Raw genomic sequence first — 16,468 nt, 5'->3', positions numbered from 1 at the left:
AATTGCTCAGCTGCGTCAATCCTTTGAAGTGTGGGTGGGCATTCTGCTTGCAAAACAGACGCCATGAAATCATTAGCTTTCTTAATCGAATTAAGTCTGTAGCGTTTACCAGCCACGGTTACAATTATGCCCACCGGTATGTCCCATCTGAAAATTATTTGTCTATTCTTAAGCTCCTGTGTCAGAAAAGCGTAGTCTCTGCGCGCTCTGAGTATTTTCGCTGGAATTTCTTTTAAAAGAATAATGTCTTGATTTAAAATTTTAAATCTTTGTTGGTAAAAAAGCTGCATTATTTCATTTCGTCTCGATTTTCTTGTAAAATAGACCACCACGTCTCTTGACAAATTTTTTTGACGAGCAATCCACGAGTTCACCCTAAAGACACGCTCTATTTCCAAATAAATTTCCTGTCCACAAGCCAAAGCATCCATAAGTGCGTCTGAAATTACTTGTCTTAAGTTCTCCTTTGGATCCTCAGCCAACCCCCGAATCCGGATTGCAAACTCCATATCACGAAATTGAGCAATCAACACATCAGCCTTAACATTTTCCAGACTCTCCTCTACAAGTTCAAGTCTATGATCACTTGCTTCTGCTCTCTGTTCATTCTCCTCAACCCTTTCTGCCACCGCGTCCACATATTCAGCCAGACCTTGAAAAGCAGTTGTCACGTTCATGCAAAAACCCTCATGTTTCTGCGATAAATCTTGTTGCTGTATTACTTCATCGAATCTATTTTGCATTTTAACATCCATTTCTTGAAACATCTCAGTCATTTGCTTAATAGTTACAGACATCAAATCCTGCAGCTCCTTACCAGAGGGCGGTGGAGGTGAGGAAGTATGCCACTGTATTCTATTAAAGACTCTTAGCTGTTAACAACAGAACATCCAAAATAACATCTGTGCTAAGTAATAATAGAGTTCAGCATAAGACATCCACAGTAATTTTTGTTAATATCAACTGTGTGCAAGCTAATAGATAGTGGTCTAGTGCTTAAGGCATCAGGTCAGAAAGTGGGAAACTTGAGTTCAGGTCGTACCTTAGCCATGAAGGCCAGATGGATGGCTTTGAGCCAGTTCCTCCCTCTCAGCCCAGCCCACTTCACAGGGTTGATGTTTGGGGGAAAGAGGAGGAGGAAGTTGTGCTGGATATGTTCGCTGCCTTGATTTATTTATAAAAATAATAAAGGCAAGATACAAATATTTACATACATACATTTTTTCATATTTTTGTGGCTGCCTACCTCATAAGACCTGGGCAGCATACAAATAAGAAACCCATAAAATAATTGTATTAATTGTATTCTACAATTTTAAAAAATGTATTATTGTTAAAAAGGTAGGAGAGATGTTACATACTACAAATAATGTAGCCATTTCATTAAATCACCATTTCCCTGAGACTCCCTAAGCCTGTTGACACAGCCAAGTTTTATGGGGCTTTTGAAGGATATCAAGATAACCCCATAGATAAAGTTAAAGAAAAGGAATTTACCTCTGAAGGGAGCTGTCAGGTGAGCTGCAACTGAAAATTAGTGTTTTGGGTTCAGCCCCCTGCATCTCCTTAGAAAGGGAAAATCTGAGCCATTTCTCTTAGGAAGAATCTATTAATTTGGGCTGGAGGAAACACCCTCCTGCTAGTCGGTGCCAAGCTTACTTCTGGGTCTGCTCCCATATCTTGTACCATCTGCCCCTTCTGGTGGTCTTCAAAAATGGCTTCGCAGACCATATTGCAGCAGTCCAGACAGGTGGTGATAAAGTCTGAATTACTGTTTCCCTCCCTCGTGTTGAGTCAGGTCAACTCTTATACCTGGCAGGAGAAGAAGCAGAAGGCCGAGCTGCTTGCAAGGCTACAGGAGGAGCTGGGGCGCATTAAGGCCCAGCAAGAGGCTTTGCAAAAGACACATGTGGAGAAGCTAAAGGAGCTGCGCCAGAAGCACCAGGAGCAGGTGGGGAAAATGGTGAGGGGGTGAGCCTTTGGAGGGCAAGACCTCATGGGGCTCAGCTGCCCATGAAAAAGAGGTAGACCTTGGCAGTGCTTCTTCAAGAGCTTGAGGGTGCCTCTCTGGCTGTAACTCCCACCTCCTTGGACCTCCTCTTGAATTTCCCATGGCTACAAGGGGAGGGTTCCCTTGCTCTGGCACCTCATTCTTCTTTCCTCATTCCTCGTGATGTGGCTGTCCTCTTTGTCTGGGTCTTGACAGAGAGGTCGCATCTCTTATGGCTTTCTTCCTAAAGGAGAAGGCAGCCCAGGATGCAGAACTAGAGCTGGAGCTCCAAGCTAAAGATGCCCAGACAAAAGCAGCTCAACTCTCTGCCCAGGTGAGCACACACATGCACAACTGTGTAGCTCATTACACCAGTGGTGAAGAACAGAACATGGCCCCTTGGACTCTTAGCTGAAGATAACATGGGTATCTTTTGGGACGACAGATGACGTTTTCTTTCTGGAAAACCTCCATCATCTGAATGCCTTTTCCACTATTTTCTGTTGGCTTATCAGTCTCTCCTCTAGAGGAAGAACATTGGCACAGCTCTGACGTGGAATTTCCTGCATAGAGCCTGAGATGAAACTTAAGCAGCTCTTGATCCTTATAAGGTTTTGCTGTACTCAGTCTTTGGTGCCCTGAATTGTCCAAGGGGCGCTTCGAGTGGTGGGATTCAGCCGGTTCGCACCAGTTCGGCAGAACTGATATCTAATTTTTTGTTGAGTTTAGCGAACTGGTTATGATAAATCTGCACAAGCCTCCCCTGCCGCCTCCCTCCGCCAGCCCTGGTATCCCTCTGCCAGCCCTCCGTTGCTGCCATTGCACTTTCTTGCGCACACTTCCTTGCCACCCTGCATCAGCTGGTGTCTCCCTTCTCCATTCTGGAAGTGGCAGCCCCGTTTTCTGCTGCTTTCCTCCTGGCAGAAGGGAGGAAAGGAAGGACACTTCGTAATCAGGCCGAACCTGCGGGAAGCGGATCCGCTTGTCAAGGGCTTTGCAGAGCCATCAGGGAAGGGGAGCCTGGCCTTCTTTCTCCAGCTAGAGTATTTTCCCGGAGCTTAGCGTCCTTCCATATGAAGCATCCTTCCTTTCCTCCCTTCTGCCGGGAAGAAAGCGGCAGAAAATGGGGCTGCCACTTCCAGAACAGAGAAGGGTGACGCCGGTCGATGCAGGGCAGCAAGTAAGTGCGGACCAGCAGAAGGAAGGAAGGAAGGAAGGAAGGAGGGAGGGAGGGAGGGAGGGAGGAAGGAAGGAAGGAAGGAAGGAAGAAAGGAAGAAAGGAAGAAAGACTTAAGGACACCCGGGGAGGCGAAGGAAGCTACTGTAAGCCGCCTTTCTCCCTTTCTCTCTTTCTTGGCTGGGAAGAAGGTAGCCCATATGGGCTGCTGCTTCGTGCAAGCAGGTGCTTGATGGCGGTGATGGAAGGCTGGTGGAAGGATACCAAGGTGGCAGAGGGAGCCGGCATGGGAGACTTGTGCCCCCTGGTCACGACGCAAGCCACGGGAGAGTTGGCGGAGGAGAAGGAGGTGGCGGTGATCTGTGGGGCAAAGCAAGGGTGGCAGGGGCGGCGGGAACTGAAGAAAGCCCCTCCAGCAGCAGATGCGGCTGTTGCACACCGGTGGCAGAGCCTTTCACCATCACTCCCCCCAGGCTCCAAAACGGTGGAGGGGGACTGGGTAAGGTCCATCCTCCATATCATGGCAGTCTGGCTCGGGAGGGGAGTGAAAGGAAAGAAGCGAGTGGGCAGCCGGATCATTGAACCGGCAGGGGGAGGTCACCAAGCCAGGAGTGGCCTGGGTGCGGGGGCCCTGAAATAAGCAGGTGCGGGGCACATGGGGCATCTCCCCCCCCCCGCCCTAGCTTGGTTTTTACGCGTGCACCTCTTAAAGGGTTCTGTGATTTCAGAGAGAACTGGTTGTTAAATTATTTGAATCCCACCACTGGGCGCTTCTAGCCAATCAGTGCTCTGGAACATACACGTAAGGCTGGCAGCGGGTCCGGTTTCTTAGCCCCCATAAACCTTTGTCCCTAGGGAGGAATTTTGTGGTCTTCCCAGCTTACTTAGATTATTTCTCGTTTATGTGTAGGAGGAGGCCTGGAAGAAGAAAAGGCAGCAGGTCCTAGAAGAAGAGAAGCAGCTGGAAGAAGAAAGAAATGTATGCACTGACAGCTCTTGCAATGAGCTAGGAATCTCTTTTTCCATAGGACGAGATAAGGGAAGTCTCGCCCTGCAGTTGATGCAAATGGCCAAAGGGAGGGAGGCGATAGGGAGGCAGAAGCAGCACAGTTCTAGGTACAGGTTTCCGTCTCTTGACTCTAAGCCGGTCTTCTTTACCTGAGGGCTACCTTGATTGATAATTAGGAGATGCTGTTGTTCTCCAACTAGCATTAGAGTCTTCTCTAGTAGTCGTTTTCTAAAGTTGCAGGCAAGAGCTTTTGCCCAGAGAAGTCAGCGGATTTTTGGCCTGGAGCGAGTTAGCATACAACTCACACAATCTGGGGCTGTTTCTCTAGACGTGAGTGGGAAGGCAGTGGTATAGAATCGAAACAAGCTGGCAGGATTAGTTGCCCTTTTGCACTGCTGCAGTTGAGTATTTGCCAAGTATCCTCTGTGGCCAAGGATGCACTAACCTTACCAAAAAGCTTTGCAGGTCAACTGGATATTTAAAGTTGTATCTGCTAGACTCTCCCTCTCCCCCCCCCCCTTATTTTTTTTCAGGAAGCTGCTTTGGCAGCTCATTCCCGCCTTGAGGAGTGTCAAAAAGCACAGGAGAATCTTGAAGATACCTTACAGCAGCTGCACAGAGCTCTGGCGGAACTCCAGGATCAGAAAATAAAGTTGGAGTCTCAGGTGGAATTGCTTCAGATACAGGGCCAGCAGCTTGAGAGGTGTACCAGGTGAGATGTTCTTCATTAGACAAGCAGGAATGGACCAGGCATTATGCAGTAATAAGCCATGTGACACGTACATATAGAGCTATGCCAGTGACTGGTGGAGAATCTGACCTGGAGGTGTCCACTGTGTTTCAGGCCCATGTGCCACCATGCTTTGAATTCAGCAATGTTTCTCAACTTTCACTTTCCAAATGTTGAACAAGAATTGGCCACTACCCAAAAGAGAGGGCCAGAAGTTCAGAGGTAGATCCTGGGTGGCATCTGACTTTTTCCTTGGCACTTTCAGTGACTTGCAGAAGACCATCAGGACCAAGCAAGAGCTGCTAAAGAAACTGGATAAAGAATGGAGTGAGGCAACTTCTCCAAGGGAAAAGGAAGAAGCGCTCCGAGTGGAAGACCTACAAGGGGACTATCCAGAGGTCAGTGGAAACAGGGTCAGAGGTGAAGGGAACCAGACAGAAGGGGAACATTCTGCTCCATAAAATGAACTTTTAGTGACATAGATCAGCCTGGACTTTACAGTGAGAATATAGCTCAAGAAAAGCAATATATATTGTAGCATGTCATTCTAATAGTTTCTTGGCAGCATTCTTATTAAATGCCTTCAACGTGCATGGATTTTTACAATTCTGCCTATAAAAGGCTAATATTGAAGGGATGGTGAGGAATGGGAAAGACAAAACCTTTTGTGAGGGATGCCACCCTAACCAGTCGCTACACTGGAGAAGAGATTCCCACAGTCAGTTCCTCCACCTTCTTGAAAGAGGGGTGGGTGGGAAGGGGAGTGGTTCAAATATGGCTTGAACTGCAGGGTATATCTTACGAAAATGGACTTCTGGGGCTGGAGAAGAGAGGTCTGGGGAGGCCAAAATTTGGGAAAGGCCTGGTTTGCGGGGACTGGAGTACCGGTACCTAAAAAAGCACGCTTTATTGAAAATGCGTGGGATTCCCCCTTGGCTCTTTGGTCGTGGAACTGTGAAAACCAACCCCCTGCTGCCGAAAACTGCTACCATCTGGAAGAGACAAATCACTGTCTGTCTGATTCCATATGGATCAGATATTCCAGATATTGATGTAAGCAGGAGGAAGATCCTCTGGCTGAGAAGAGATGGGAAATAATATTGCCTACCTAATATTCCACTGCTTTGACTTAAGCTCCCTCCATTAAGGAACCACACCCTATATTTGTTCTTGATGTTTCCGCTTCATTTGCCTGTTACTTAACTTTAAAAATGGTTTAATCCTTAAGCCTTCCTCCAGAGAAATGACATCTGAAATACCAAAAAGCAATGAAGAAAACGGCCTTCTCCTGAACCAGTGAGTGTGTGTTGGGGAGGGTGGGAAAAGATACCCTGAAATAACTATACTTGTGGTATCTGTGACTATAGGGACAGGAGAGAGGGGAGCGGCTATTAGGCCTCTTTTAAGCAGCAAATCTTGCTCAGATTTTTTTTTCCTTCCTGTTCTTACAGAGTACGACACTACATTTCCACTGAGGGAGCCTCCCTGAAGACAGCAAAGGAATTCTTGGTGTGCCAGACTCGTTCCATGAGAAAAAGGCAGACGGCCTTGAGAGCAGCAAAGCAGCATTGGTATGGTGGTCTCCAGGGAACACCAGCTGTGCAAGACTCAGTCCATTCCCAGGTGTTACAGGGAGTGCACAGGAACCTGGAAGAGGTGAGTGGTGAGTTAGACAAAGCAAGGCGGTTCTTGAAACCATCAGCCTGGGCTGAATTTTAGAACAACTCACCCAGGCGATGCTAACTTTATTTGGTGCCTGCAGAAAAAGGGATTGAGAAAGAGGGGGAAGGGGCAGATAGCAGTAGAAAGCTTCCTTTGGGGTTGAGAATACCATCAAAGGGGAAATCACCTGGCTTGCTTTGGACTGTGCCTTGCTGCAGTTTGGCAGCTGGACAAGTGGCCGTGCAGTGAGGAAGGGCTGCCCCTTCTGCCTTTGCAATGAGTCACACTGCAAACCACTTGGGGGGGGAGAGGATTGAGCAAGTGGCCCCTTCCTCTCCCACAACGCTTGCATCCCTGCAAGCAGCAGCTCACAGATGAGAAGACACTGTTATTAAGAGGACTTTAACATTGGATAACAGTGGCAGCACACATTTAAATCGGTCCTAACAAAAGTTCCTCGTTTGTTGGCTTGTGTTACTGCAATATGACTTTCTTTCCCCCTAGGAAGGGAGGCAGCTAGATAAAATGAAATCTGCCATGCGGAAAGGGCAGGAACTCCTGAAGAAGAAAGAAGAGAGGCTCAGCCAGCTGGAGACCTCTCTTCTGGAAGAGGTAGCTCTGTTGGAGCCAGCCAGGAAGCACCCCAAGTCTTCCTCAATGCCATTGCAGCTGCTTATCCTTGCGGGAAGGAGTAGCGGGGAAAAGCCTCTGAACTGTCAGAGCAGCTTTCGTCCCTCTCTTATTTACCACATCCCAGGGTGTGGGGAGGTCCCATTTTAATTGTTGTTGTCATGTAATCAGCCAGGGCATCTACTTGTCATTTTGCCTATCCAAAATTGATTGAGATCTAACTATGGGATGTGCTTTTATAAGATGGTGCTGAACAAGGTGGCCTGGGTGCTTCAATCACTGTCTCTGCCAGTAACCCGTAACCCAATTGGGGATCATGCTAATTGCGAACACCTGGCTCGACTCCCGATTTTGGCCTAGTCAAAGAAACTAAGCAAGCTGGCCCTGTCTGGTGATGAGTGGCTGTTGTTTTTTATCCCGAGTTGTTGAGACACAACAGCAAGGAAAACCACTTCTTCTTTACTAGTTTTCTGATGAAGATACAATCAAGGGAGTGGCCTGCAAGAAAATGGTGACTTTTGACCTCAGTGACTCTGAAGACACAAGTAGCCTTATGAGTGCTGATCGGTCTCCTCACAAGAGTAAGTGTTTGGAAGAATGCTAAGACCAGCATCCTACAACCTACAATCTGTGATTTACACTCATTTTTGTGAACCTGGTTACCTTCCAGGTGGATACCCTTTCATTCCCATTCATGCTCAGCTAATCTGCAGCTGCTGAGAATTCTGGCCACACATCTGGAAAGCATTTGGGCTGCAGAAGGGACACACTGTACCCATAGTTCCACTTTTCCTACTTGCCAAAAAGACGTGGCATGTGTCAGGATTTGTGTTTCCTAACACAAGTGTTGCTATAGAATACATTCCTAAACTTTCACACACCCCTTTACTGCAATCTTAACGTACATAACTCCCTTAAAAATCCAAAATGAACACAAATGAACAATGAAAACAATACAGTGAGACTTTGGGAAAGGTGGATCTATCATAATAATGCAACTGAAAGGTTCTTCACCTCTCCCTGGACTGTCTCTCTCTGTACCTTCCTAACCTTAACTGGGAAACCCTGCCGTAGAAGTCCAGATTTATTTGTCATCTCCCTTAGAGTTGCCAGGAGAGACTCCCCCCATAAACTCCCACCAGCAGCCCTGTTTTTCCTTGATGATTTTGACAGGGTCTTTTTTCCTCTAGTTTCCCGGAGTGGATGAATAGCTGGATTAAATTGGTCTGAATAGCTAACTTTTATCTTCTAGAAAGCTACTGCCCTCTCTCTGCCCCCCTCCATACAGGAAGCTTTTAATTCCAAATTGTGGCTGGATTTTATTTTTCTGGGTTTGGAGTTTTATTACCTCTGTATTCTTTGTCCAGTAATAATCCCCTCCCCTTCACAGCAGCTGACTTGAAACCAGATGTCCAGTTTTCCCCCTTTGACAAGATCCAGTATTTGACTGAGTCACTACAGCGCATCACCAGTGACCTGAACTGTGTCCTTCATCTCCTGAGTACCTTCAACAGCCAGCAGTCTCTCTTAACTTCCACCCAAGGCCGACTGACTCCACTGGCCAGGGATGGAATTCCTCTGACTGCATATACCTCCCTGGCATGTGCCTATTCGGCCACACCATTTGCACCTTCCACTGGACTTCAGTCAGCCTGGTGTAACTCAGGTCCCAGTTCTGCTGCTGTGAGCAGACAGTCTGTGGACAGTCTGCTGATGGAGAAATGGCACAAGTATTTCCCAGGTGAGAGTGGATTCTTGCCACGATTCTTTGATGCCAATTTGAACTCTAATCCTGGTTGAAGGGCTCAGTGTTTCAGCTGAAAGGACCAGCAGAGCTTGTTTCTTCTCCCTTCTTTCCCCCTTTCCCTCACCAAAGATGAGGCATGATTGGTAGATTCCAGAAGTAGGATTTGGATTATTGAGAGTCCGTGTGACACCATAATTTGCAGCTGTGCTAGGAGCTGTTTGTCTTGTTTGAGACTTCCTTTCAAAGCGGATGCCTGAGGTTTTCTCCTTTGGGTGCTTTCGTTTTCTATCCCAACAGCATTCTGAGCATTTTGTAAAGATCGTGTTCCCAGTAGTAGGTTTTATTTGGAGCCTGGTACATGGGGAATTTTCTTTACAGATGACCATCTTTGCTTTTAATCATCAATGGGGCAAGAGCAGAAATAAAATCATCTTCAATAAAATCATCTTCAAGGACTAACGTAAGATCTACAAGTGAGAGGCGTTTAAGACTCAGTTATCTTTGGTCCATGGTGTAGAATCCTTTTCTTCAAAAGGTGTGCGAAACAGCAAGCTCACAGTTGCTGATGCTCTTATTTAGTACAGATTTTATATATAGGTTGGTTGGGCGGGTGGGTTGAACCTGTTGCAGAATGGTTTCTCCTATGTGAAAAAGCTGAGAATTTATTTACCTATAAAGTGTGTTCTATTTATTCACTAGTCGGCAATCCAATTCCTTTCCTGATCGACGACTGATCTAAGTTTAAGAATGAGGACTGAGTTGAGCTCTATGATGTAATAGTAGTAAAGAAAACCTTTTAGTTATTGAAAAGATCTTTCCTAAAAGATCTTTGAAGAACACCCAGTGTCTGAACCAAAATTAATTTGGTTTTCCAAACATGGAGTTGGGGGATGGAAGCATTTAAAGAAATCTACCCAGCTTTTGGAGACTAGATTTCAAATAAGTAATATGATTTATTAGAAACTTGAAAAATCCAAAGCTCTTGGAATGGATTGATGTCTGAATGAAAAATACAACTTGCCTTTAGATTCTGAATGATTCTAATAATGGAAAGCTCTTTGTTATTTGGTAAATGTAGTCTTTTCTGTTCAGGGAAGTTTCCATTGCCATGTGGTGGGCTCGGTGTTCAAGATGAAAAGCTGGACTCCTTAATAACTGGGTAAGGAATCTTCTCGCACCCAAGCTGATATGTCAGTTGAGATCATTGTGTTTTGCCTTACAGCATTGACTATGTCAGCTAGCATAAAACAAGATCTGTCTCCTAGGGAGTGTTTTAGAGTAGCCATTTTGCAACTTGAAAAATGTTCTCCTCCTCTAGCTCAGGAGAGAGAAGGGATGTCCTCCTCAGATCTGAGGAAGCCAGCAAGATATTAGAGAGAATTAAGCCTGTTCTGATATCAACAGTGCTCTCAGAAGAGCAAAAACCTTCCCCACAGGCCTCCATGGGTCTCCTGGGTCTTCACCCAACCTGATTAAGGTCGCTGCTTGAACGCAACCAATTTGTCTGCTGCTTGACCACTTTTCCTGGTTGATTCTCCCCACCTCCTGCTTCCCAACAGCGAGCAAGTCTGCCTGTTCCAGCCCCCTCACTTTCAGGGCTCCAAGGCTGAGAAGTCAAACACCCAGCGCATGATTGATGCCAATAAGAAATGGCTGGAGGGTTTCAAGCATGATTGCAAAGGGTATCCTTTTGTCCTGTCTAAGCCCCGTAGCTGCTAACTGATATCTCCCACTGCAGCCAGTTCCCAAAAAGGCATCGAGATCGAGAGATGCTGAAAATAATAAGCTGTGTCTATACTGGCCAAGTGCAATAAAACTAATCTGCATTACAGTTTGTATCCATGGAGGCAGGAGAGGAGTTTAGAATCCAGCTGTGGGCTTGGCCTGGCAGGTAGATTGTTTCTTGCCCTTTTCGTTTTCAATCAGATTTGTTCATCAAGCTTCTCATTAAGCTGCAGAAAACAAAGCTGTGCATCCTTCCCTTCTCTCACAGCCTTGTAAGTTATGTGAAAAAGTAAGAAAAACACCCCACTGAAAGTTTTGACTTTTTCAACATACTTCAACCTATAGATATTTGATCTACAATATTGATAAAGAGGATATAATATACATGCATCAGTTACATTTTGTCATCCATTCTGTAATTTAAATAAATATAATTGCAAATTTCCCATGTGCAAAAGTAAGTACACCCCTTGTAATTTTTTTTTTACATATGTGGACTTTATCAATACATTATCTTGACTCCAACAATATATAAAGGTTAAAGATGATGTAGTTGAACAAAGAAACAATGTAAATTTGACTTTGCAAACAGTTATTCATCCAAAAATTAACAGATTTTCTTCAGTGGAAATGGGAAGTGCATCCTTGGCTCTAATAATGGGTATTTCTCCACTTGGCAGAAACCACCTCAAGTAGACATTTTTTATAACTGTCTACCAGTCTCTGGCTTTTACTAGGAGGAATTTTTCTCCGCATCTCCATGCAGAATTTGCTCAGCTGTGTGATGCTCGAGGGGTTTCATGCCATGCACAGCTTGCTTTAAATCACCCACAGCATCTCAATTGGATTTAAATCTGAGCTTTGACTTGGCCATTCCAGAACCCTCATTTTCTGGTTTTGCTTTGTGGTTTGTTTGTTTTGTTTTTGTTTTTGGCCATGCTGATTTACTAATAGGGCAGGTAGCATGAGTGGGAGAACTCTATTCTACATTCTTTTGCAAGATCATAGTTCTTTCGGAGTTTCTCCTGAGTTGTTAGGAGGGATTTGCTTCTGAGTGATTTAGTGATCCTTTTTTGTTTCAGGTAAATCCTGATTTTTTTTGGGGGGTGGAGAATCAGATGAATCTTGATTCTCTGAATCCTCCTAATGAAACGTATCCCTCCAATTTGGTCTGTGACCAGCTGCATGGCAATAGAAAACCCAGTGTTTTTTTTTTTTAAAAAAATCATTTCTAGGGGAGTTCTCTTCTAGGCCTGGCTGTGGCCAGAGTGCTTCCGCCCATTCGCGCCTTTCTAGTTTCTGTCGCCATGTCCTTCTGTTTTTCCTTCACTCATGTTGCCAGAGCTCTCTTGCCGAGTCCTTCGCATTCTTCCAGCAGTGGCTCCGGTTTGGTGCAGCTTGGGCTGGATGAGAACAATCAGATCAAGGTCTACCACTTCTAGATGGACAAAAATCCTGCTTGTCTGCAAAAAGCCTGGCTACCTGTCTAACATCAATATATGATATTATTATCTCTGTACCCAACAGCCTCCACATGTTTTCTTGGGCTGCAGAGATTGATTCTTAGCCATATTTCTCTTGGGAAATCAATTAAAGCCTTTTTGTAGATTTTCCATCCCAGGGAAACGTCATAAATGTGAAAGAGAAAGACGTGTGTGCTGAATGGAGAAAGGTGGCTGATAGGTTACCTGTCCATACTTAGGAAGCCAGAGAAAGAAAGGGCCCATCTGAAACACAGGGGCTTGAGGGGCCAGCGTCTTCTCTATTGCTCAGCTTCCTCTTTCCACTGTCACCGTTCGCACCTCAGAACCCACTATTCAGGTACGACTGCTGAAGGGGCTGGCAGCGTGCTTCTGCTCCCGCAGCAACTGGGAATATGAACTACAAAATCAGTCTTTGCAGAGGCCGAAGCAGGTCATGAGCAGGTCCAATTCCCCAGGTGCTTCTGGATTCTGGGAGTTCATTTCTACTCCTGGTTTCTGTTTTTCCTAAGGGCTCGTGTACCCAACCTGCTGGTATGCTGTCTGGAGCACTGGCGCCGTATCCATGGCACTCACTAGGCAGATTCTTTGGTGCTCCCAGCAACACCAGAAGGTAAACAGAGATTTGGGGTAAATTAGATCAGGCAATGGCCCAATGTACTCTTCCTTGCAAGTGGTTGGTATATCCTTTGATTAAGCCGCCAGAAGAAAGCTAAATTTTTCAACAACCTCCCCTCCCCCACCTCTGTTTTCAAGTGGACCGCTGATCTCGGGTTGCTTTTCAAACAATGATCAACATGTGTCTAAACAGACAGCAGAAACCATCCTCCCCAAGGGCTGGTGCTACAAGTGGCCTCAGGCCTCTCTGTTGTGGGGCAGATCTCTCCCTCTGGGTGGTCCACAGCAGCTTTTCTCCTGTCCTTGTTTATACCAGGACTGGAAGGACTTGTTTTACTGGCCTTCCAATAAATGAAATGCATATTATAGCAGAGGACTGGTGGTGTGCATCCTTCAGCTATTAACTGTATTTTTAAATTCTGATTAAATGTATTCTTTTCTACATCTTTCACGGCTTTGTTGCTTTTTCCCTGCTGCAGTCAAGAAGATTTTTTTTACAGACAGATTCTAAAATGGCTCACATTTGCATCGCTTCATCTGGTCCCAAGATTATTTTGTGAGTTGCTCTATTCTTTAATCAAGGCAGAGGCAATCATGGAGATTGCTAGGAGAAAAGTGTGTCTCTCTTTGGATACCCAGCAGATCAGCTTCAGCCAGATTTTTCTGGTGGCCTTTTGTAATCGGAATGTAAATGGTAGTGGGCTTTCCAGAGATTCTATGCTGAGCAGAAGTCCTGTGCCTTCTGCTCCATGCCTAATCCTTGCCCTCCCCTTTCCCTCTCCCTGGTGGGCACCATTGGAAGGTGACCTCCCTCGGCATCATGAATGAAGATGAGAGGTTCCGAAACGGGAGGGAGGCAGGCCGTTCAGTGAGCGCTGCTAGCATCAGGCGGCCCAGTCTCTGCTGAAGGCTGGCCGTAAAGTTCCATCCCATGCTGGGAGCATTCTGGTAAATCCGTCCCTTTGATCAGAAGCAGAGGGAGGAGGAGAGAGTTCGCTTGCATCCTCTTGTTAGGGAATGATGGAATTAGCTGTGCGACATTAGAGGGCAAAGGACTCAATACCCACCTCCCTTCTCAGGAAGTAGATCACTCTTGAGACATTTGCACAAAGTTGTACAGCATTGTATGTTACATCTCAGCAATACAAGCGGCTGATGGGCTGGGAGGCTATGGACTTTGAATTGCTATGCCAGTCTTCAGGTCTTTGTACTGACATGCCACCAGCTTGTTTCCCAGCCCAGCCCTCTGCTTAGAAGGTTACCACCATGTCTTGCATGGTGGCAGCTTCCAGTGTGGCCATTTAATTGGCTAAGTTGGCATGTGGTGCCAGTCTCTTATCCTGAGGCTGCTGCTTGTCATGTCAAAAAGGAACACATGGACAAGCCACTTCAAGGCTCCTCTTCAGTGTCACCGATTGCTTTAGGCCAGCATTGCTGCCTGCGTGTTAGGGGCAGCATTTCTTTGCCTGTCCTGAAACTCCTAGCGCTGTGTTTGGAAATGTTACAGTCCTTTGGACACCTTTGCAATGTAAATATTGATGAATTGCGCAAGTTGGTCTCATGTTGATAATTACTGCCTGTGTGCTACCACTTTCTTACTGTATTCCCACCTTGGCCACAGCATGTTCTAGGAAATGTCATTGCCTTGTCTAGTTCACGTCCCCTCATTCTTGTGACTCGGCCTCAAAGTCGGGGAGTACATTTCCTTTGGACACGAGTCTTTCAAGTATGGAAATATCCATGGGGGTTAGTAAAGGGGATTGAGGAAGGAGAACTATCTCAATTCTTAGAGCTGTAAGATCTGCCAGGAACTGAAGCCAGAAGTCTCAGCCAGGGGCCATGGCATCCATATATCTATCTACGGGAGTGCCTTATGGTTATGGAGCATTAACACCAAAGCATCTTGGGGGCAGCTACCTTGCCATAATGCAGCATCTGTGTTATACATGTATCCTGTCTGTCAGCCCACATTACCAACTTCCAAGTTTACTTAAAAACTTTTAGTTAGGACACTTGGGGCCACAAGGTGATTCTGTGATAATTTCACATGTCCTATCCTTAACCCATGGTAAAGGCCAAAAGCTGTTAAGGCTAAAATCCCTGTAAATGGATTAATTGAATTCACATAGGAGGAACATGTCAGTTACCCCTTACAAGCCACAGCTGCAGGAATAGTCTCGATGTGCAGCGGGTTTAGCAAATCACCCTGGGACCTTTGCCCTTCCCTTTTGAGAATCATTGCCCTCCTCCAGCTGATCAGTGTGGGCTTTCTAATAATGTTGCTTGCTGGATTTGTTTGGAAAGAAAGCTTGGGATAACCAGTTCCTTGTCCTCCTCTATCAGTTCCCAAGTTTACTTGCCAGCATTTCCTAGGGCCACCTCCTTTCGGCCAATGCTGTTCCAGGGATTGCATCACCCCACCCCCCCGGTCACTCTGCTTATCTGGTCCTCTGCCCTAGCATGGCAGAAAATTCCTTGGAGTCATTCCAAGACATGTCCTGAACAAAACATCTTTTGCCGCTGCTATTCTTGCTTCCTCACCATAATCAACTACGAAATGAATAGAGAGAGAGAAGTGGTAGTAAGGGCGCTTTGGTCATGGCTGCCCATCCAACACTGGCTCCCATGCTGCTGAGAGGAAGATGCCTTGGTGTGCTCGGATGGTCCATCCCTACTGAGGGGGGAGGGCTTCCTTCCTGAGCTGCTAGGTTTGCCAAGCAGCTATCCGATCCAGCCGGCTGCCGCATTTGTCTTTACTCGTGGCACCTGCAGTAAACAGTTCACTTGCTCAGACAAAGGCCACCCAGGAGGGAAAACGAATTCTCTAGCGATGGACTTGCTGCCCTCTGCTAGGCAAGGTGGAGCATTGCCCGGTCTGAAACTCTCCTTGCCAACCAGGGGAACTGATGCAAGTTCCTGAACCTGCCCTACTAAAACCATTTGAAGGGTTCTAACAACTGGAAGCTTTGTTTGCTGGTAAGAAAAAAATTGTGGCCTACTGTCTCTCCCTGTCTGACAATTCCTATTTTATTGGCTGTGCTAAGGAAAGGAAAATGGCACTTTAAAAGGTTTTATTAGACATTACAGCTTTTAAATAGCTGTGGTGTCTAAGAGATGTATATAAAAAATAATGATCTGCTTAATATCTGACATTTCCTAGAATAGTTTCATTCATGTTAAAACAGAGGATGTGAATTGCAAGGGCTCTGAAATAGGACTCCAGAATTTATTCTTTCAAAGCTGCCTCTGCCGTCTGCATCACAGCTTCCTGTTTGTTCTTGGAGATCAGCCTATACCAAACAAAGGATTCTCGTGTTATAGAAACATAACTTTTATTGCACACTGCGCTGGCTTTTTTTTAAAATAGAAAAAAGTATTAGGCAGATGCAACTGGAAGCAAATCCCATAGTTTACCAAACAGAAAAACAACATGCAGTATCCCAAAGGGGTCTTTTAAAAAAAAAAAGTCTGCGTGATGAGGGCGATGGGAGGATGAGAAAGAGCGCGTGCCCAGCAGAATTCAGCACCCTCTTCCGCAACACTAAAAGGAGAGCAGGGCTTCTTCCATAAAAGAAATTCCTGCAAATGCTCGGAGCCCTCGTGACTTCCCCCCCAGTTCTGGAGAAGAGAAAAATAGTTTCATTTATACAAAAACAAAAAATCCATTCTGTACAAGAGCTCCACTTAATTCCAGTATAA

The 16,468-nt window shown here is 45.8% G+C and overlaps 1 protein-coding gene across 1 annotated transcript in view; it reads left to right on the top strand.

The window, feature by feature from the left end:
• Positions 1-13,206, top strand: part of CEP164 (centrosomal protein 164) — a 40,951-nt gene extending 27,745 nt beyond the window's left edge. Inside the window, exons 15-27 of the mRNA XM_029283529.1 lie at positions 1,799-1,951; positions 2,241-2,324; positions 4,078-4,146; positions 4,710-4,888; positions 5,172-5,304; positions 6,135-6,202; positions 6,358-6,562; positions 7,073-7,180; positions 7,665-7,779; positions 8,589-8,939; positions 10,038-10,104; positions 10,505-10,627; positions 12,013-13,206. Coding sequence (XP_029139362.1) covers positions 1,799-1,951; positions 2,241-2,324; positions 4,078-4,146; positions 4,710-4,888; positions 5,172-5,304; positions 6,135-6,202; positions 6,358-6,562; positions 7,073-7,180; positions 7,665-7,779; positions 8,589-8,939; positions 10,038-10,104; positions 10,505-10,627; positions 12,013-12,112 — 1,755 coding nt within the window. The 3' untranslated portion in view covers positions 12,113-13,206. The remainder of the gene's footprint in view (positions 1-1,798; positions 1,952-2,240; positions 2,325-4,077; positions 4,147-4,709; positions 4,889-5,171; positions 5,305-6,134; positions 6,203-6,357; positions 6,563-7,072; positions 7,181-7,664; positions 7,780-8,588; positions 8,940-10,037; positions 10,105-10,504; positions 10,628-12,012) is intronic.
• The last annotated feature ends 3,262 nt before the right edge of the window (positions 13,207-16,468 follow it).

This window comes from Protobothrops mucrosquamatus, unplaced genomic scaffold (assembly GCF_001527695.2).
Source record: "Protobothrops mucrosquamatus isolate PMUCROS unplaced genomic scaffold, P.Mucros_1.0 scaffold115, whole genome shotgun sequence".
Classification (NCBI taxonomy): domain Eukaryota; kingdom Metazoa; phylum Chordata; class Lepidosauria; order Squamata; family Viperidae; genus Protobothrops; species Protobothrops mucrosquamatus.
Note: the sequence above shows the minus strand (reverse complement) of the source record. Positions and strands in the feature narration are given on the sequence as shown.